The 21,020-nt window shown below is 41.7% G+C and overlaps 1 protein-coding gene across 5 annotated transcripts; it reads right to left on the reverse strand.

The window, feature by feature from the left end:
• Nucleotides 1–3,779: 3,779 nt before the first annotated feature.
• Nucleotides 3,780–20,844, reverse strand: CEP55 (centrosomal protein 55). Of its 5 annotated transcripts, XM_088670339.1 has the most exons (10): nt 20,635–20,844; nt 18,119–18,310; nt 17,517–17,801; nt 14,891–14,950; nt 11,065–11,206; nt 9,303–9,607; nt 8,497–8,568; nt 7,872–7,997; nt 7,525–7,754; nt 3,780–3,974 (listed from the first exon to the last, which is right to left on the reverse strand). In XM_088670339.1, the coding sequence occupies exons 2-9, from the start codon at nt 18,275–18,277 to the stop codon at nt 7,545–7,547; spliced, it is 1,359 nt and encodes a 452-aa protein (XP_088526465.1). In that variant the 5' UTR covers nt 18,278–18,310; nt 20,635–20,844; the 3' UTR covers nt 3,780–3,974; nt 7,525–7,544. The 5 variants fall into 5 exon arrangements, with proteins under 5 accessions (XP_088526465.1, XP_034994595.3, XP_034994594.3 ...); XM_035138704.3 differs by lacking the exon at nt 3,780–3,974 and having other exon boundaries at nt 6,775–7,754; nt 9,303–9,604; XM_035138703.3 differs by lacking the exon at nt 3,780–3,974 and having other exon boundaries at nt 6,775–7,751.
• Between the last annotated feature and the right edge of the window lie 176 nt (nt 20,845–21,020).

Consider the following 21,020-nt stretch of genomic DNA (forward strand, 5'->3'; position numbering starts at 1 on the left):
GGAAGGAGAGTCTACCATGTCTTCTGGGAGTCTATTCCACAGTTGAACAGCTATTACTCCTAACAGAAAGTTCTTCCTGATATTTCGTCGGGATCTCTTTTCTTATAACTTGGTTTGGGTTTTAGAAAGTATTTGAGAACACACACCCCTCCCCCCCAAAAAATATGTTAGTGACTTTCTCTATTGAGGCTGAAGTGCAAATATATCTTAAGAGCATGAGGAGAGTGCAACTGCATTAATATTTCGCTTGTGGGCTTCCTATAGTCTTCTAGTTGGCAACTGTGAGAACAAATGCCCAAATACTGTGTTTCTCCGAAAATAAGCCATACCCCGAAAATAAGCCATACCCCGAAAATAAGCCATAATGAGAGGCAGTTTAACCTTGTAGGTTAAACTACCATACTTAATTAAAAAATAAGACATCCCCTGAAAATAAGCCACCATGGGGTTTTTTTTTTTGAGGAAAAATAAATATAAGACGGTGTCTTATTTTTGGAGAAACACGGTAGATGCGCCTTTAGCCTGATTCAACAGGGCGCTTCTTATATTTACATGACAAATTGTTATGAATATTGCATTACTATCACCAATTGCAGTTCACTGTGTCTCTACAGAGTTTATTTTACGTTTCTTGTGGTAATGGACTGACTGGAAGTTCATGCTTTGTTGCAGAGTGCTCATGTGGTTACTTGGCAGGACACCTCAATCGAGGCTAGTAGCTCACACACGAGTGACCTGATGCACACTTTGAAGTTGTGTCTCTTGCCCTCAACTGATCCCGAATTTCCCGCCCCTAACATTTCCACACCATCATTTAACTGTCAAGGTTAATTCAGCAATGCAGTTATCCAGCCCACAGCAGTCAAGCTAGATTGATCCCCACTTCACCCATACCCCGTTCCTTAACTGCATTGAACCTTGCGGTTCTTTTTATTGATGATCTCATGAGCTCAAGAATACAGTGGGTTCCACCACCCCATATTGACACAGTCTTTGTGGTCAGGCTGCAAACTGTTCTTTGCTGGGTGTGTGATTTGCGTGAAACCCAATCAATACAAAAAAAACAAAGACAGTTATCCGACCATTTATCATCATCAGTCTCTACAGCCACAGCAGGCGCTGTAACTCTCAATTGATTTGACTTCACTCCTGAAAGTGCACCCTTCCATTGTCTCCTGAGGCAGAGAGATGCCAACCCATCTAAGAGAAGCTACAACAACCCATTTCTGCATTCTCAACAGCCACTCTGTTTAGTCATTTGGGGCCTGGAAGTGTATTTTTATGGAACCCAACCCTGGGTGATCAAGCTCTCATTCTGTGTATCTGTCTCATAATGAGTTGACATAGCACTGCCACCTTAACAGGTGTATTATGCTGGTCAATGTTTGCAAAGTGCTTTTGCATCATTGTATTTGTGGTGTTGATTTTTAGTCATAGCAAGAGTTCATTCAAAAGGCAATTGAGATTAGCAGTTGAGTTTCAAGAAACACAGAGGAAGTAAGGCAGTATCCTTATAGCACTAACGTTGGAACGTCTGAAACTTTCTTGTAGAGTCCATCCATTGGGCCATCCCCCAAACTGGCATTCTCCAGCTGTGTTGGCTGGGGCTGATGGGAATCGTAGTCTAAAATATCTGGATGGCATCAGGTTGCAGAAGGTTTATCAGCGGCCAGTTGTAGCTCAGTAGTAGAGCATCTGCTTTGAATGCAGAAGGTCCAATCCTTTGCATCTCCAGGTAGGGCTGAGAATATGCCCAGTCCAGGGTCCTGGAAAGCTGTTGCCAGCAAGTGTTGACAGTGCCTAGCTACATGGACCAGTGGTTTGATTCAGCATAAAGGAGCTTCCTAGACCAGTAGGGGCCCTCATTAATTTAAAGCATGTGCCCTGCCACTAAGGCAGAAATCCTTCAATAATAGAAAGCTTTTTTGCCAACCTGCTTTACAGAGCTTTCAGAATGAACATCACATTTTATTTTATTTTATCTGTTGCTGCTCAATCAAATCAGGGCATCTTGTTAGGGTTTTGTTTTTTAAAAACCTTTTGATCAATGATTAATAATGCCCCCCATGTGAATATAGTTTCTCTTGTTCCCCATGCTTGAATTATAATATACCATAACAATGTTGAAGCGGTTAGATTGTAAAACTGGTCCGATCCATTCCATTCTACAGCTTGTCTTAAAAACCTGGACTTACAGTAGCAGTCTTTTCCCTTTTTTCCCTTTTACACAAGCATGTGAGGCAAGCTGTTTTAAAGTGTGTAAATGAGCGAAAGGCTTGCATATGGCAGTGTTATTCACATACTTTTATAATGCAGTCCCAAACATGTCTATTGGGAAGTACATCTCATTGGGCTCAATGAGAATTATTCCCAGGTAAGCGTGTATAGATTGCAGCCTCCGTCTTTGAGAAATGTATGTTTGCCTAGAGGTGTAAGTCTGTGTAGGCTTTGAAGACGTTGTGTTCTTGGTGCTTTCATACTCCTTTACATGTGATGGTTGACACATAGCATCTTTAAATATTTGTGGTGTTTGGCGTGACATATTAAACTCTACCCATAAGGAAGGCAGAGTCCTTTTCAGCTGGCTTTCAAGGGCTGTGAAAAAGGAATTGTTTATTGCATTCCATGCATGAAGGCATTCAGTCCTTTATTTGCATGTAGCAAATAAGAGCAGGCCAACTCAGTTCTTTTTCACCGTCTTAAGGCAAACAGATGGCAGAGATATACTGAATATGAAGAAGCAGATGGTGAGCAGTTGACATGGTGACGAGGGTAGGCTGGCTGAGTTTGAAAATAGTTGTGCAGGAATAGGTAGGTCACTGGCCTGGGGGGGTGGGATAATTATTTCCCCTCCTAAAGTTTCTCGGTAGAATCTTTCTTCAACCCACAGGTTAAAGTGCAGCATTTCTCATTAAAGTTCTAGAGAGGGCCTGGTGTGGAGGATTGCATCATAATACTATTAACTATCTGAAACAGAGGAACAATAAGCTATGTTATTCTGGGTCTGGAGCAACACTATCCGCATTTCCATTTATAAACAAAGCATTTTTCAAATGAGCAGGGAAGGCTTTATGAAAGATGGATGGTGCGCATCAGTGGATTTCTGTTGTGCAGGCAGGATGGACATGGATGTTGCCCAGTTTGCATCTTAGAGGCCTAAAAATAACATCTGATGACGGCAGGTTAACACACCTGGGCAAAGACTATTAGCAATCCTAGTGCTGTTTGGTTGGTTGAAGGGAAAAGAACAACAAACACGTTCAACCTGACTTACCGGTAAGTTGAGGTCAGTAATGGGTAGCACCAAACCAGCTGGTGGCTGGGAGCCTTTATACATCAAATTCTTACCACTTCCCTGTTGATGATGATAATAATAATAATAATATTTATACCCTGCCCATCTGGGCAGCTTCCAACAGAAGAATAAAATAATCAATGAAAGATTAAAAGCCTCTCTAAACAGGGCTGCCTTCCGATGTCTTCTAAAAATCTGGTAGCTGTTTTTCTCTTTGACATCAGATGGGAGGGCGTTCCACAGGGCGGGCGCCACTACTGAGAAGGCCCTCTGCCTGGTTCCCTGCAACTTGGCTTCTTGCAACGAGGGAACCGCCAGAAGGCCCTTGGCACTGGACCTCAGTGTCCGGGCAGAACGATGGGGGTGGAGACGTACCACGAGTTGCCTTCAAAACTACACTAGAATCTCTCTGTGTGTGTAGGTAGGTAGGTAGGTATAGGGGTGTGTGTGTGTGTAGGCAATGAAATCATAAGACTAAGTTCTTCAGGCAAGCTGTATCAATAATTACTAGCTGTGTGACTTTAGCTTTAAGACAAACGTATTTTGTTTTAGGGATTGTTGCCTCTTGCATGATTCTCCCAGCTCAGTCAATGGGGACTTAGGTCTTTTTTTATTGCTTTAGTTTTATAGATTTATATGCCACGTTTCAGCAGAAGTATTTCCAGGGCAACGACATAGTCTGCAGATAAAATAAAACACACAAGAATAAAAAAAGCAGGTGGAACCAGCATTAAAATAATCAAAAGCAGATAAAAGGCTGAGAAAAGAAAGAGACCCTATATACATACAGGCTTACTAATGAAGCTCCCTGATCAACACAAGCCTACAAACTTATTGCTACATTTGTTAGCGTTGGAAGTGCTACAAAAATGTTTTGGCCACAGCGTTACACCTCTGCAAAGCTAAACTAATGAAATGTTCTATAAAGTGACTTGAGAATTTGGACCTGCGATGGTACCTTGCATCTCTTTATGCTTGCTTAATACTTCAATAGTAGAACTCGAAGGCTTTAATAAAAAGCTGAATTATTTAGTGTCAGTATAGTTTATTTGAGTAGGGTGTGTGGGCAATTCAAGGATATTAAGTTATATTAGTATCACTTATCGTTTACCTTTGGGAATCATGAATCTATATTTGAACAGATTGAGTTTATCATGAGAATTTGAAACCAAAACTTAGTTGCAGAATCCATTGCATTCTGCGTAGCGAAAGCTAGACAGAAGATAACGTGCGCCAACTGGGTCAGTTAGTGTCAGTTATGTAAAAATTAGCGTTTCCTCAAGCCTGGAAGATTTATACCATGGAAAGCTACCTGGGTATATACTATGTCAATCTTGGGCCTGCCCTCTTTTTAGAACAGTACAAAGCACATTCGTCACTGACAACCCCTAATACCTCAACGTTCCAGAAGGCAACATTGAAGGGAGAAATGTCAGTCAGCTGGTTTACAGAATAAATTCCCTAATCATGTGGCAATACAAACACACAAAACTGTACCACTGCCTTAGTCAACCCTTCAGCTGTTTTGGACTGTTTTACATCAGCTCCACCCAGTATTGACATGCTAGCTGAAGCTAATGGGAATAATCCAAAACTTTAGGAAAGCCCCAGGTTGGCAAAAGCTGTCCTACATCAAGAAACTGAATTTCTGTTTGGGGAGAATCAATACCACACTTCTTTCTCTTTCTTTCTTTCTTTCTTTCTTTTTTTTTCTTTCTTTTTTTCTTTCTTTCTTTCTTTCTCTCTCTTTCTGCAGAATCCAGCTCCACTCAGAAGTCTAAGTGTATTATTATCTTTCTCCAGAGAAGCACATTTTGGAACTATTACCCAGAAGAACAGTCCTTTAACAATACTACATTACAGTGTCTTCCAACTGGCTGATAGATAAGCCTACTAACAATGCTTTCCCAAAGAATATGGTGTTCCAAGTAGGCCAACACCACGTATTACACAGAAACACGGAATATACATCTTAATATTTTTTTGTGAGTACCATTTACTGTTAATGGAGTGGCATACAATATACTTTCTGTTCCTCTGTATCCTATGGACTTAAGTTTCTCTAAAATTAGTCCCTCTGTCCCAATGGGGCTCATAATCTAAGAGAAAATGGGCAATCTACAGGCTGCATAGAGCCCTCCCGCCTCATTTGTTCTCCTACATCAAAGAAGCTGCTGTATTTTGCTGCTGCCCTAAAGCAGCACCAAAAAATGTCAATCTAGGAGACAGGCATTTCTGGGCCCATTCTGCCCATGCACAAAGCCCCGTCAGGGTGGCCCTTCCAGACATTGTTGTTTTTCAGGATGAGATTTTTATCTGCAGCGGTTCTTCTTATGGTTCAACTTGACAGTTTTGTGTAGGAATCACTGCTTGGTTCTGGTGAAGGCAGGCAGGTTTGCAATGCAATGCAATGCAATGTTTTGTGTGTGTGTGTGTGTGTGTGTGTGTTGAGAGAGAGAGAGAGAGAGAGAGAGAGAGAGAGAGAGAGAGAGAGAGAGAGAGAGAGAAATATGGAGTGTCTCGCTTTTTGATTGGTTTTGTCTGCCACTTGTGATATGTGGTCCTCCCCCCAAACACAACCCCCCACCCAAGAATGTGGCACTTGATCCTGAAAAGTTTGTCCACTCTTGATTTAAGGCAATCATATGTTTCAGGGATATAAGAGGCTACATGAAATAAGAACATTGTAAAGAAAATCTTATTTTAAAAAATAAAGACAAATTTGAAAAAAGCTAAAACCTGTACAACACAACCAGTCTGAAAAACCTTTGCTATTTGAAGGCAGCAGTCTGTTGTTAAAAGGGTTTGTTGTTAAAAGGGTTCTGCAGAGTGGGGTGGGCAGGAGTCGAGTGCAGTGCTAGGTGTGGTGGTCCTGGTGGCTGGAGTTCATGCTTGCTCTACCACAAACCAGTCAAGATCAAAGCACGTCTGAACATGAGCCTGGCCAAATCCAAATTTAAGGAAAGAAACTTCAGAATTGTACTAGCCAGTTTTGTCTGGCGAGATTGCAAGATAGGACGTTTTTCTTGTAGCGTGGTCTCTAGTTTGGCATCTGTTCACCTAGTGCCATGCAGCCAACAATGTTTCCAGATTGGTGTGCGATACCTGCAAGGCGGTTCATTGCAAACAGTTTGCATGCCAAATTGGGTAGCGATTTTACAAACACAAGGCGCAGGAATTTCCAAAATAGAAGGCATTACATACACCCCAATGGGATTTCTGAGAACGAGCAGTGACTGTTTACAGTCAAGTTAACTTAGGCTGGGGAGGTGGCATAATGAGAAGAGTTAAGGAAGTGGCAAAGCAGGGATGAGGAACTGAAGGCAAATGAAGGTGATCTTGTGTATTTTAGGGGATAGGGGAGGATGATTTCATAAAGTTTGAAAAACACACCACTGCATACATAGATACAATTTGCCTAGCTGTTTGATTTCCCTAAACGTTCACCAGCTATTAAAAAAAGACACAGAGAACGTTGGTGGCATAGCCAATTCTGTTTTATTCATTTAAAATCCATTTCCTCATACAGGTTCCCTGATAAATTATATCCCTAGCTTTTAGCTGCGGGATAGCAGAGTGCAAACAGGAGTGTACTTCAAGCAAACAAAATGGCTGCAACAGTCTTAAGAGGCACCCTGATGCTCTGAATTTTGGGTTCACTCTTTTTTTCTGCACACACACACACACAAAAAGTTTGATGGAAGGTAGAAGAGGTACTATATAAATTTTCTGCTACACGCAATTGTCGCCACACATTCCCTCAGGTGGGCTACATCCTCACAGAGACTCATATATTAGAAACATTTTCCTTTCTGCCCCAAGATTCTGAAAATGCATTTCTGGAAACAGACAATATATAAAGCAGAAAATATTAATTAAGTAAAACAAACTACATATATCTTTAAGATTGAAACAGGAATGTTTGGCAGTAATTTTGTTGACTATTTGCAAGGGGGTATTTGGCCATGGAAAATAAAACCAAACCATTTCTACTGCCTCCGGCTGTGCAAATACAGCACAATCAGTAATTTAGAATTTACATTACCACTCAAACAAAACTGTTTCCTGTTTTTCTAGATACTGTTAAGGACTAACCCTTTGTAAAACAATAATAATGAGAACAGAAGTACATATCATGGGAATAGGAACTGTGGTCCTTTAGAATCTTGCTTTTTTTTTACAAGCCATTATTTTCCGTTAAAAATACATGGGAGTGACAAAAGACATACCTACAAGTTTGTCCTTGTATTTAATCTGCACAGAAGTCAATATGGGCTAACAGCTCCCTATGCTGACTTGTAGGATATTGTGCTTTACATTTGGGGCACTCCAGGAAACTTTCATCAAGAAAATTTGAACGTTTTGGTGAAGGACAGTTGTTCTGCATTGTCAGCTTGTCTTCAAAGGCAGCCTGGAAGTCGTGCAAGACCTCTGTACATCCTCCACACTCTGGAAGCTTCTGGGGGAAAAAATATTTCCCATTACAAATTAGTAATATTCCTTTATAGGTCCAGCCAATCTTCTTAGCACTACACTGAATTCTACCCAATGACTCTAGAAACACAGTACTACTCACTGAGGGCTCAAGGCGAGTTATTTGGTCCCTTGCCTTGCGCAGCTCCTTAAGGACTTTGTTCAACTGATGCTGCAAGTTCTGACGGTCGAGCTTCTCATTCTCAAAGTCAGATGTGCATGCCTGGATCTGGCAAGAAACATTGGGTGAAAAACCAGAGTTTGTTACACACTGTGGATTTCATGCTATAATTACGTGAGCTCCTTAGGAAAAGAAAAGGTTGGATCTAATGCAAAGAAATAAATTAAAGCCTATTTTGAAGGGTTCGCGCAATGTATTTTTAATGTTCTGCTACTGCATGTACACACACAGTTGTTAAGTCCTTTAATATTTATAAAAACCTCACTTCCATAACTGTAGAATTTAAAGAGTAGAGATTCTACAGAGGGATGCCAATTAAATGATTAATGGATTTCAAATTCTCACTTAGTTCAAAACTTTCCTATCAGCAGTAAGTACCAAGGCAAATCGCTATCATGAAAAATGCACAATCTATCTCAATATCAGGAAGAACAGCTTACTTGCTTGTACTGTAATAAAACTGCCTAAAATATTAGCATAAATATTATGCCTATGGGTTTTAGTTCTGACTGAAAAGTGCCGTTAATAATAGTGTGCAACCTGTTACCTGCTGTTCCAAAGCTGTTATCCTTGTGTGTTCTTCTTGCTGTTTTAGCAAAGATCTCTGAAGCATCTCAACCTATACCATGTGTAAAAGACTATATTAACAAGACAATTCTGTAAGGTGGTTTCAAATAATCAACCTATGTAAATCCATGGATTTTTGTTTTTATATATCCTCACTGGTAAGATGGTAGGGCTGCTGCTCCAGGTTCCTTGCTTTTTAAATTTTTTAAGCATGCTGAACAAGTATTTTTAGGAACAACCCTATTATTGGAATTGTGTTATATATTGATTTTATTGTTGTACTTTAAAGTGTTGTAACCCACCCTGGGACTTCAGGGTGAAGGGCGGGTAAGAAATTAAATTAACAATATTTTGCTTCTACTTGGTTATGCATCTCGCCCAAGAAAAAGGGTCAGGGTAGAGAACAGTGATTTCCTCCTTTTCCTGCTGCCTCCCCCCCCCAATGTTTCTTTGCTCAACTCACATCCAAGGAGACCCATGCATGGAAGCACGTATTGCTTGCCAATATAGGACAGGTATCTAAGCAAAGATGCTGCCTGTCCACACTTGGTTGGTTTCAGTGGTAAGGACCCTTGAAATGCACATTCCTTTGAAAGCAATACAGTGTGGCTAATCAGCATTGGCACTTACCACATTTATATGTGCATCTGATATAATTCACAGCCCCTTGAATTATGGAGAGGGAAAGGGGTAGGGATCATGTTGGGCTTGGAGGTCATCTTCCACCCCAACTCCATGAATGTGTAAACTGTGAAAGTGAAGTCGGCAACTCCCCTTTATACCAACCTGAGATGAGAGTGCTTGCGTTCGTTTCCTTTCTTCCTCAAGCTGGTCTCTGGTCACTTCGTTTTCTTGAGTAAGCCTCTGCAGCATCTGCCCTTTGAGGTTGTTTTCGTCCTGAAGAGTTTGAATGTCAGTCTGCTTGTGCGACTTTAGTAGACTATTTAAATGCATCACCTCCTGCTTGGCTTCATCATACTTCCTTTGGAATTCAATGAGGTCGGAATGCAGCTGGGCTACGGAACGCCTTTCTGTCTCTAGGTCATTTCTGGTGGCTAGCAACAACTGCTCGTAATATCTTTGCTTATCGTCTGGCAGGAACCCACAACAGAACATGGAAGAGAAGAGTGGGGAGGGGATGCTTCAACAAAGATCCTTAGCAAACTCGCACCCGCAGAACATATTTGTTAACGGAAAAGGAACAGCCTTATTCAAGACTCTGCCTTGCCCCTCGCAGTAGCTGTACAGTGGTACCTCTACTTACGAATTTAATGCGTTCCGAATGCACATTTGTAAGTCGAAAAAATTGTAAGTCGAATCCCATAGGAATGCATTGGGAGAAAAAATTCGTAAGTAGAAGCAACCCTATCTAAAAATTCGTAAGTAGAAAAAATCCTATCTAAACCGCATCCAAGATGGTGGACGGAGCTCCATTCGTAAGTAGAAACATTCTTAAGTAGAGTTATTTGTAAGTAGAGGTACCACTGTATTTCCTTATTCAAAGTTACTCAGAAGGAAATTTAAGCCACTAATACGTTATTAAAGAAGAACACATTCTATACCAGGATAGGCAGATCCACATAGTGGATTGCCACATAGTGGCGTGGCAGATCCAATCCACGCCACTATGTGGCAATCTTGCAATTCCTCAGGAAGGGAAAGAAGGGCCCCTTCTAGTTCAGCAGACTCTACACAGCCAAGCTGCTGGGGCTAAGCAGCAATGGCACCATGAAGGGCCCCCAACTCTAGCCCTCAAGCAACTTGGCAAAAGTTTTAAATAGGACCAAGGAACATGCCGTTTTCTGACATTATCAGAGGACAAGACTAGCCCCATCACTCCCTGGTGATTCCATGAAGTCCATCCCTTTGTCGACTGAGGACTCACAGAACCACCACAGAGCTAATCGTGGGGCAGACTTCCTCACAGCACTACAGCCAGGTTATAGATCATCAACAGCTAAATCGGCTAAAAACCGCCAGATGCTTAATGAGCGTGTTTTATAGTAACAAGAGAAAACTGACTGGTTTCCAATAAGAAACCAGACACTATATATTTGATGGATATGAAATCAGCACAGGCAAGCAAACTGTAAGGCAACATGTGCCAATGACCTGTTATCAAGAAGTTTCTCCACAAGTTTCTGCTCTACGGAGGTAGCTAGTTCTTAAGAGATGCACACATTCCACAAGAGTCGTTTGTTTTTTTCTAATGAACCGTGCTTTAAAATCCACACCTACAAAACAACTTCATATGTCTGCTACAAAAACGAAGTCACATGCCGGTGACTTGAGCAATGCCAAGACAACTCATCATTAATTTATCCCAACACCCATGATTCGCAGCTAAGCAACCATCAGTATATATTTTTACACCATTTTTTTATTTTTACAGCACGTGTATAAGTATCAGAAGAGAGTGATCATTTCATTTAGTTTTATGCTTGCAAGTGTTCATAGCTAAAAACAGAAAACTGATCTGGGATATCTTTCTCCATATAAACTAATTTGTCGTGCAATCTGTTAAGCCTGAAGAAAAGCCAGCTAATACCTTCTGCCCTGGTTTCAGTTGGTTGGTGCTGGTTAACACTTTCCAGCTGCTGTTCTAGTTCATAGAGCCTTGCCACAAGGCTCTGAACGTAAGCCTCTCGCTGTTGGTCATATATCAGCCACTGCTGGTTTTTCTCCAGAGCCTTGAGAGGGAAGATAATAAGTAAGTTGGTAGGAGTTGTTTCAAGGAAAGTATTGATAACTTACCTTTCTGTAAATCATATGCAGTACACGAAAAGCATCCTACTTGGCACAGGCGCCTTAGCCTAAAGAAGACTGTGTTTTTCAACTTTATGCTTTCTGCCAGTTTTGAAATATTTAACTGTTAAAGAGCATGTGAACACAAGTTTCAATAAATAAAATTCAACTTTACTTTAACTGCAAAGTGCACCTTGGAATTTCCGTCAATCACTCACACATGCCTGTTTTGCACTGAAATCAAATTGCTGTTATTTATGCAAGAGGTGTTTAGCTGTTCCATCAACCTGATAAAACATGCCTAGTACCACCAAGGAGCACTCCCCTAACTCTGAGAAACACCCATTGCGTATTAAGAGGTGCTGCCATCACATGTTTTCCTCAAAGTGATTCACAATGTCAGAAACTAAATGCGTACACATAAAGGAACTTACTTTTAATCAAACAAGATCAGCTTTTATTTAAGAGCAGGAAAATCTTGTAAAGATAGTGCGAGTATAGGCATACCGTCTGCTGAGGTCATTGGCTATCTCTTGCAAACAATACAGATTGTGAAATACTCCGGGAAACAGAAGCTACTTGAGAGATTTTCCAAAGCACTTTTAAGCAAGTATTATTCTTAAGATTCACTTCTAAACGATGACAATGCTACAGAAACCACAGTTGTTCACATTATGAAGTTTCAAGATATGTGCTTCAATGTACTATTCCAAGAGCTAATTATACTGTTTTAATAAGATCAGCAAATTATTATTTTGTAATATAATTGCATATTTTGAATGTTAAAGAAAAATAAGTACCCAAAACAAGCTGTGAAGTTGGCTATGGATAGGCAAAGCAGTCACAAAAGTGTGGTAGGAGGTTGTGTTTCCTATTCCAAGACCTATAAAAATTTATGGCTCTGTGCAGCCCAAACAGTCAGTACCTGTGCTACCTGATAAATTTCTTGTCTACGTTAACTTTGGCCAGGATCCAAAGAACTACTTGGGCCTGCAAAAGAAAGTGGAATTTGACTTTTTCTTGAACAGCCACCTCCCAAGTCATACTGAACAGTCTTCAAAATGGTTTTTAATTTCTGGAGTAGTTTGTATGCATCCCAGTGGCTACAGTTAGGGTGTGTGTGGACACATATATACAGGATATACATACAGTGGACAATCGGGTTGTGAACGTGATCCATGCGGAAGGCATGTTAGCAACCCGCAGCGTACGCAACCTGCAGTGCCACGTTTGCGCACGTACGGGTTGAGATTTGGCGCTTCTGCGCATAGCACAATTTAGTGCTTCTGCACATGCGCTGAAACCCGGAGGTAACCTGTTTGGGTACTTCCGGGTTTGGCGCGGGACGCAACCTGAAAAGACGCAACCTGAAGCGTCTGTAACCTGAGATATGACTGTGTGTGTGTGTGTGTGTGTGTGTGTGTGTGTGTGTAGGCATTTGCTTATTATTGACATATGGAAAAGTTAGCTACAGCAACATAAAGGGCAGCATCCAACAAAGTAGTCTGTTAGCACAAGGACTTCCACCTAAACTATGTGACTTTCCCTGCCTTCTGCGCACTTCCTAGAACTGCACTGGGTGTTCCCCCAATCCTCCAGAGCAAATAGAGTTAGGGTGTGTGGGGAGGGAAAGTTCAGTTGTGCAGCCATAAATCCTTGCGAAAACAGAACTACTTGATTGGACACTGCCCAAAATCATAGGCATTCAGTCCCAAGGCTCGTCTACAACTCTATACAACAGTTCAAGCTTTGAGATATGCATTTCTATATAATTAACCACTCTAATTGCTAGTTTATTGAGAGTGTAGTAGCAGAGGCTTATACACAGTCAAAAGGTAAATGTCAGTCTTGAAACATTATTTTGTATTATTTCACACCCATGGAGGGAAATGCAGAGCTTGTTTGCCTGGTCACTGTCCCTTTTGCTTTAAAAAAAAACATCTAAAAGCATACTTAGATGCAGGTGCGTAGCAAGGAATGAAGCCATGACACAGGTAGGGCAGTGGCTCCATCTGAGCAAGTGGCAGATGCCAAAGAGACCAGACAAACTTGGTCTGTATGTAAACACCCTGGTGGCTAAATACAAGGATTCATCTGTAGATCTCAGGGTCGTTCACAATATGAAGTTACAATATTAAAAACACAAAATGCATAATAAGAACAGAAATAAACCAACAATTCTCCTTTCCACAACACATAAAGCTTGATTGGGGAAATTTGCCCTTCCTTGAAGGAATCGTAAAACAACACCTGAACATAAACTTGGAATCCGAAGCACAACCTATTGATAGGGCGTCATTTGTGGTGCAGTGCTGAGACAATCCCACAAGTCACAGTTACTAGTTTGTGCAGCATTTTTTAAGAAATGCTGGGCTGTATAATTCTCATTTGTGGTCAAGTAAAGTAGACTCATGGAAGCAGGTTTAGCTCACCGAATCCTGCCCCCACCCCAAGTGAGGAGACCGAGCAGAGATCTGAACATGGCCCAAACACAGCAGCACTCTAAACATTGCCACTTCACATTTCTGTGGCACAAGTATAATGAGAAGTGTCACTTACAATGCCAGCCAGAACACTGCTAATGTCTTAAAGGTTACTTGCATTTTAATGCAAAGCAGCCCATAAAGTACCATTTCATATCTGCTTCACCTGCCTGGGAATGAATTCTTACATGAAGTTGTGGGTGAATAATGGGCTGGAGCTGTTGCCTTCAAGTTCTGAGTAGTCTCCCAAACGTAGCCAGATGCTTATGAATGTAAATCTGGACTAGACAAGAGACCTTGGTAGGTCTAATCTAGCATGGTGTTTCTACTTCTTGCACTCTTAAGTTTACATAGAAAGCTGCCTTATTCACAGCGATAACAATAGCTCATTACAGTGGTACCTCGCTAGATGAACGCCTCGCGGCACGAAAAAATTGCAAGATGACAACGTTTTGTAATTTTTTGGCAGACTCAGAAGATGAAGTTTTCTGTGGCCGTGCCATAGAAAACTTCGCAAGACGAAGCAGGGCTTTCGCTGCCACCGCCGCCCAGAGCCCGGCCACTTTGCGCTTCCGGCACCGCCATCGCCCAGCTTCCGCAGCAGTCGGATCCCCCCTCACTCACCTTAAGCCTGCCTGTCTGTGCATGAACGGGCTGTCAGACTGGTTGGGCGCGAGGGTCCGGCTGCTGGGGAAGGAGGGAGGGAGCCTCTCTCCTGCTTCCCCCTCCCCAGAGCCTTAAAAACTTCTGGAGCGGCCATGGCGGGTGAGTCGCCCCCTTTTTTTGCACTCCCCCCCATGCATTCCTATGGGAAACCGCACTTCACAAGACGAATTTATCGCAACACAAAACGACTCGTGGAACGAATTAATTTCGTCTTTCGAGGTACCACTGTATTGTCTACAATGGCTAGCAGAGCTTCAAAGGTGGGTCTCTCCCAGCCCCACCTGGAGATGCCAGGGATTGAATCTGCAACATTCCGCCCGCAAAGCAGATGTTCTGCCACTGAGCTCTACCATACACACCTAATTGGGAACAAGCTCTGTTTCAAGTCCCTAGAACTTGCTTCCAAATAAACATACAAGAGAATGCCTCTTCAGTAGCATATATACACACACATAGTGCCATTTTAAAAAAGAATCTTACATCTTTCAGTTGGATTTCAACTTCATTTGTTGGTGTTCCAGTGAAGCTCATAGCAGTTTCCTGCAAAACACAAACCAGTTCAACAGTTTGATTTTGTTAAGCTGGGTGCATGTGTCTCTTATTTTTAGACAGGAATATATACAACCACATCACGGCATGCATTTTTCTAAGACCAACTTGTTCTATGTAATAGGAAAAGCATCATTTTAAAAAAGCCAATTGTCTTATTATGGACTACATCAAATATCTTCTGAAGAATTATTTTCTTCTGTATTGTGGGTCAAAAGGATCTACCTGCAATAGAAAAACTTCATTAAATTCACTATGGGATATGCCCCCCAAACTCGCAGGTTCCTTAGATTGCTTTGACCAACCAAATCCTCAAAGAAAATAAAATATTACACATCAACATTGCATAAAAACCAATTAAAATGCAACATGATTCAGCCAGTACACTTGGAGCAAGCACCATGGCAGCAGTACAGGATACCTTAATATATTCTTCATAGGAAACTAGTCCTTCAAATGCTTTTGCAGCATGGCGCATCTTCAGCAACTAGAACAAGGGCATTAATGCAGTGCTAGATGGACCTCTGGGATAGATTGTTCCAGAGGTGGGGGAAGACGACAACATAAAAACCCCTACACCCACCCCTCTATTTCATAAAGGATGGGACAACCACAAGGGAAGAGGCATTCTGTCATATATTTTGGCTCCAAACAGTTTAGGAATGTATGTGTTACTAGCACCTTGAGTTGGACTCAAAAGCATACCAACAAGTGCAACTCCTTCAGAGCTGGTGTGGCCTGGGTTCATACTGGGGTGCATTTTGCACTAGTTGCAACTTTTACGTACCAGGTGCTCCTGCTAAAATGGATTTCAAAAGATTTCATATTCTAGGTACTGGGAACTATTTTCAGCAGACACTATTAAGTTACACACCGAGTTATTTGCCGATCTGCGCTTTGCAAACCCAAATGGGGATTCAGAGGGCTTTTGCAATACTAGGGGAATACACACACACACACACACACACACACACACCACCCCCTTTGGAAGTGTTTTCGGTTTATTAAAGGAGTAAGTATATTGTGCATTAGCGGAAATTAATTCTCTTCTAGTACAAGGCTGAACTGAGTTGAACATAACCTGCATTCAAGATATGTTTTCAACAGCTGCACATCCTAGCCACAATCCCATATTAACATAAGTATTTAAACATAACTATTGAAATCAATGGGCTTACGTGCATTCAATTCTGTACTGGATTATGGCCAATGAGTTTTCAGTACTAGGATTCCCGAATGGCATACTAAAAATTAAGCAAGGTGCTAACTTGTCGCTCGCCCTAAAATATCAGGACTAACTTGTTTTCCTGTAAATGCTTGATCACCAACTGAGAACACACACAACCAGCCTGTAACTTATACAGTGGTACCTCGGTTTACGAACAGTCCTGTTTACAAACTATTCAGTTTACAAACTCCTCAAAACCGGAAGTAGTGTTCAGGTTTGTGAACTTTACCTCGGTCTACGAACGGAATCTGAATGGTGGAAGGCGGGAGGCCTCATATGGGAAGGTGTGGTTTAAGTACGGACTTTAGAAATGGATTAAGTTCGTAAACCGAGGTACCACTGTATATGCCGTTTCACACAATGTAGCTGATATTCTATTGCCACCTACCTTCTCTTCTTGGTATTGCCATAATTGTTTTCCACAATATTCCACATCGAATCAAAAGCCTTTTGCAAGGAATCAGACTCACCAACATTCCATTTACCAAACTGGAGATTACTAAAGTTATCTGCTGATGTTAGCAATGCTAAAAATCTGTTGATGTGAGCAATGGGATAATTAACGGGCTAGCAAAGCTGTTAAATTGTGGAACTTGCTCCAGCAGGAGACAGCAATGGCTTTACAAGAAGATTGGACAATACGGCAGAGGATAAGCCTATCAAAGGCCGTTAGCCACAATGGCTATGTTGTACCTTCACTGTCGGAGGCAGTATGTCTCCAAATGGCAGTTGCTGGGAATAGCAGGTAGGCAGAGTGCTTGCGTATTTCCCACAGGCATCTGATAGGCCACTGCAAGAACAGAATGCAGGACTAGATGTGCCATTGGCCTGATCCAGCAGGGTATTTTTATGCTTCTTATGTTAAAAGAATTTGGTCTAAGCTGATGCTATGCATCAATTAGAACAGGGATGTCCAACCTGTCGACTGCGACTATGGCCCTGTAAGCCACCTAACCCAACCCCCTGCTCAGTGCAGGAATTCCAGTTAGAGCATCCCTAATAGATGGCTGCCCAGCCTCTATTTGAAGGCCTGATTTGGGGGGGGGGAACCAAACCCAAAAAACAACAACTCACCACTACTGTAGGCAGTTGGTTCCATTGTCAAACTGCTCTTACCATCAAGAACATTAAGCTAATGCTGTTTTAATTGTAAATGGTATGGCTTTAATATATTTTATATATGTAGATAGCTTTAATTCTATCAATGTTTAATTATTTTTAAATTGTTTTCTATGCTTTAAGCACTTCTCATTTTTATCTGTAAGCTGTCATTTGTCCTGTCGTGGAAAGTGGTGGGGTAATAAATATATAGCAGCAGCCATAACTTACCTTGGAAATCTGCACATTATTGGCTCTATTTTCAAGGTCTGAACAATCTGTAGTAACTGCAGATAACTGGTTTTTCAACCGATCCACCTCTTCTGAGAGGGAATGAAGTAGCTGTTCTCTCCTTGCCACTTCCTGCGTTTTCTCTTCTAGTTGACTAAGCAGAGAAGTAACATCACCATTTTTACTTTTGATCTTCAGCTTGTCTTTCAGGAGCTGAATTTCTTGATTTTTCTCTCCAATGATATTATTACATTTTGCATTTTCTGTTTCAAGGGCAAGTATTCTCTACATGAAATGTAAGCAAGCATATTATCACAGTTAACAAGCCAATTTTGAAATAAAATATTCTTAAATGTACAGGGCAAGCAATCATACTAGTACTGTTAGCAACTATGATGGTAAAATTGGTGTTTTGTGGCAAAGTAACTATTATCTCCCAAGTTCTGACTTTGAAAGAGAAGGCACTTTAAAGGTTCAAAATTAACATTCAGATTTTAAGTAATATGCAATACAAAATCACTCCATTTGTTAAATCTTCAATGATTCCTTTACAGTTAACAGCTCAAGACTGGAAGTTTTGCATGCAGAAATGTTTATATCACCTCCAGGAATCTGTTCCTTTCTTCTGGTGTCATTTTTCTTTTGCCCTTAATGAGGTCTTCCAAAGATTTTTTCAGGGCTGCATTCTCTTTCTTATATACCTGCAACTCAGATTCAGATTTGGAATCACCAGACTTCAATCCCCACTTGCTGATATTCATCTCTTTGATGTCCTTTGATGTCCTTCAGATTTTCTAGAAATAAATAAATAACCAGGTACCATTGAAGGAACAGCCTCTTCTGTCCTTCCATTATGCACGTTTCCCTGCAGTGTCCCAAGTGGCTTGTTATAATGCCTCAATTCAAGTCTCATTAAATAAGCTGAATAACACAATTCTCTCAGCCTGATCTTAAGCAAACTTACTCAGAAGTCTAACCAAATTCACTGGGACTTCCTCTACAGAAATTATTTTAAAAATCTGGAGCCATAGAGTTGTAGTCAATGTAGCACTATGGAGAACATTCCTTCAATGCTAGGATTTCGCACTGAGCAAAGGAACATTCTCTCCCTCTCCCCTCCCTAAATCTGTTCTGGAGTTCCCCTAATCCTCCAAAGCAGATTTGGAGGCAATGAAGGGTGCACAAGGGAGGAAATGTGTTTGGGGGGGGGGGTTGAATACCACTGAGTGACAACTAATCTTTTTGCACAAATGTTTAATTGAATCCCACACTTGGTCCCAAACATGCATAAAACAGGACTATAGCAGTAACTTTGACTCACAAACATTTTGAATAGAACAAAAATCCCCATTCAAAGAACATACTTCCACTGAAATGGAAAGTGGCTCCTTCCAAAGTTAAGAGTAGCAAAATTAAAAAAGTGTAGAATTTGTGAACTGATAAGTTAGAATCAACAACATAACTGCAAAAAAATAATAATCTGAAATACTTATGATCCCTGTTACAATTATAATACTTAGCTAGTCTGCAACAAAACATCACAACGGAATATATAAAAAATGTGGCACAAAGGAAATAGGAAGTACTGTACTGAAAGGTCATAGGGACTAATACATTTTATTATATACTCTAAAATTATTATTATATGAAACTCCTAGTAGACTTCTGGGAGAATGGCTGGCACAATACATTTTGCTACCAGCAAAATCCCCCTGTCAAGCTGTATAGTATGCAAGGTAAGTCAGGTTATTCTGGTACCTGGGGCACAAAATCCCACAAGTACTTCCCCTTCATCCCTGGCAGTAACAACACAGTAGTAATTCAGCTAAATAACCATTTGCTGCCTTTCTGTAACACTCCGAAACATTTGCCTTATTATTATGATTTATTATCATTAGAATTTCTTACCTACCAGAAGCTTCAGGGTGTGTTACAACATTACAAAGTACAATATGTACTAAAATCAGGCATCAGATATTTAATGCAGCTTGCTACTCCCAGCATCAGATCCCTCTCCCATCTGAAGTAGCACCACCTTCACTACTTGCAAGCATAATTTCTTAATGCTTCGCTTTGTTATTATTATTCTTTTTAAAAAACAACCACCGGAAATGTAGTGCAGGTGCAAGAGGCTGCAAATTTCTTCAGAGCCATCATGTTAAACCCCCACTGTGTTGCCACTTCTCCAATTAAAACTGGCCCCTCGACCATTGTTTGTCCCGTAGAGGAAAGATTACAGCCATTTCATCTCCAGGAGAGAAATCACACCCACTCAACCCCGGATTTAGTTAGCAGATCTCCCATGCAGCACAGTAGGGCCATTTATTTGTATTTGGTAGGAAACTTGAGGTGGCTAGGAAACATCTAGCGGGCAAGTCAAAAAAAGAGATGGATAGGGAGGAGGTTTCACTATGTGGGCAGGCAAAAGCTGGATAAGGCAGATTGCACACCTCCTGTACCATCCCTGAGAATATAAGTGCTGAAGAGGCGTTTGGTCCGTGGATGTATACAGGGCCGGATTTAGGATTGATGAGGCCCTAAGCTACTGAAGGTAATGGGGCCCTTTATATGTCCAGACCTTTATATGTATCTAAAGCCATTTGCACATGTTGCCATGCAACCAGTCCATGCAGAATGTAGGTACCCTATATATAGAAATGAGAAACCAGTGATATTTTAGGGAGCAGGCGGGGCCCATGACTTACATCATAGGAGCCTACACAACACAAAACACTGCTGCTGTATGTAGGTTTCATTTTATTTGTTTTTTATATTATATTTTGGAAATGTACATCCAGGTTTTTTCCCCTTTAATTTTTTTTTGGGGCCCCCAAGAGAGTGGGGCCCTAAGCTATATAGCTTGTTTAGCTTATACATAAATCCGGCACTGGTACATGCATGCATTTCTGTTTTGTCCCTGCTGCAATAACAAAAGGATAACTTTTGGGGGGAGTTCTCCCTCTCACCTGGAGCACCTTATAGAAAAGCAAAGCAGGTCCAAGGCAGCGCAGCCAACCCAATATTCTGGGGACCTGCGTTTCTCTCCTTGACCCTAACCCACCCCTTCCTTTGCCCATCCCGAGCCGAGTTCTCTTTCCCCCACTCCGCTCCGCTTTACCCGCTTTCTTTCAGCCTCGGATGGTCGCGAAACTGCGGACAGACCCGGCGAGCGATGGGCGGGAGCGGCTGGCGCGGCGACGAGATGGCAGGGCAGCGTCAAGGCGGCTGCTGCAACAACGGCGCCGCCGCCCCTCCCTTCCTTCCACTTCTCCGGGAGGGACACGGAGGAGAGCGGCTTTACCGCTCCTCTTCGAACCCGGCCCCGCCCGAGCGCTTGCTTCCGGGAGTTTGAATGCCGCGGCTCCGCTCGACGCCATTTCCGTTTCAGTTGGAAAGCGACGGGGCGCGGGAAGAGTCAGAACGAGACGAAACGCCGGCGGAGCTGGAGCTTGCGCGGAGAAGGCGGCGCGAATGGTGGTGATTCACAGAGGGGTGGGGTTGAAC

The sequence above is a fragment of the Zootoca vivipara genome, chromosome 5 (genome assembly GCF_965207765.1).
Source record: "Zootoca vivipara chromosome 5, rZooViv2.hap1.1, whole genome shotgun sequence".
Lineage (NCBI taxonomy): Eukaryota > Metazoa > Chordata > Lepidosauria > Squamata > Lacertidae > Zootoca > Zootoca vivipara.

What these genes read in the sequence shown, in the direction of transcription:
- CEP55 (XM_088670339.1), bottom strand. Translation starts at nt 18,277, where the DNA reads ATGAATATCAGCAAGTGGGGATTGAAGTCTGGTGATTCCAAATCTGAA. An exon ending in CGCAAGCACTCTCATCTCAG is followed by an intron (nt 8,569 to 9,302) that starts GTTGGTATAAAG and finishes CACATGGTATAG; the next exon opens with GTTGAGATGCTTCAGAGATC. An exon ending in TAACTCGCCTTGAGCCCTCA is followed by an intron (nt 7,755 to 7,871) that starts GTGAGTAGTACT and finishes TTTTTCCCCCAG; the next exon opens with AAGCTTCCAGAGTGTGGAGG.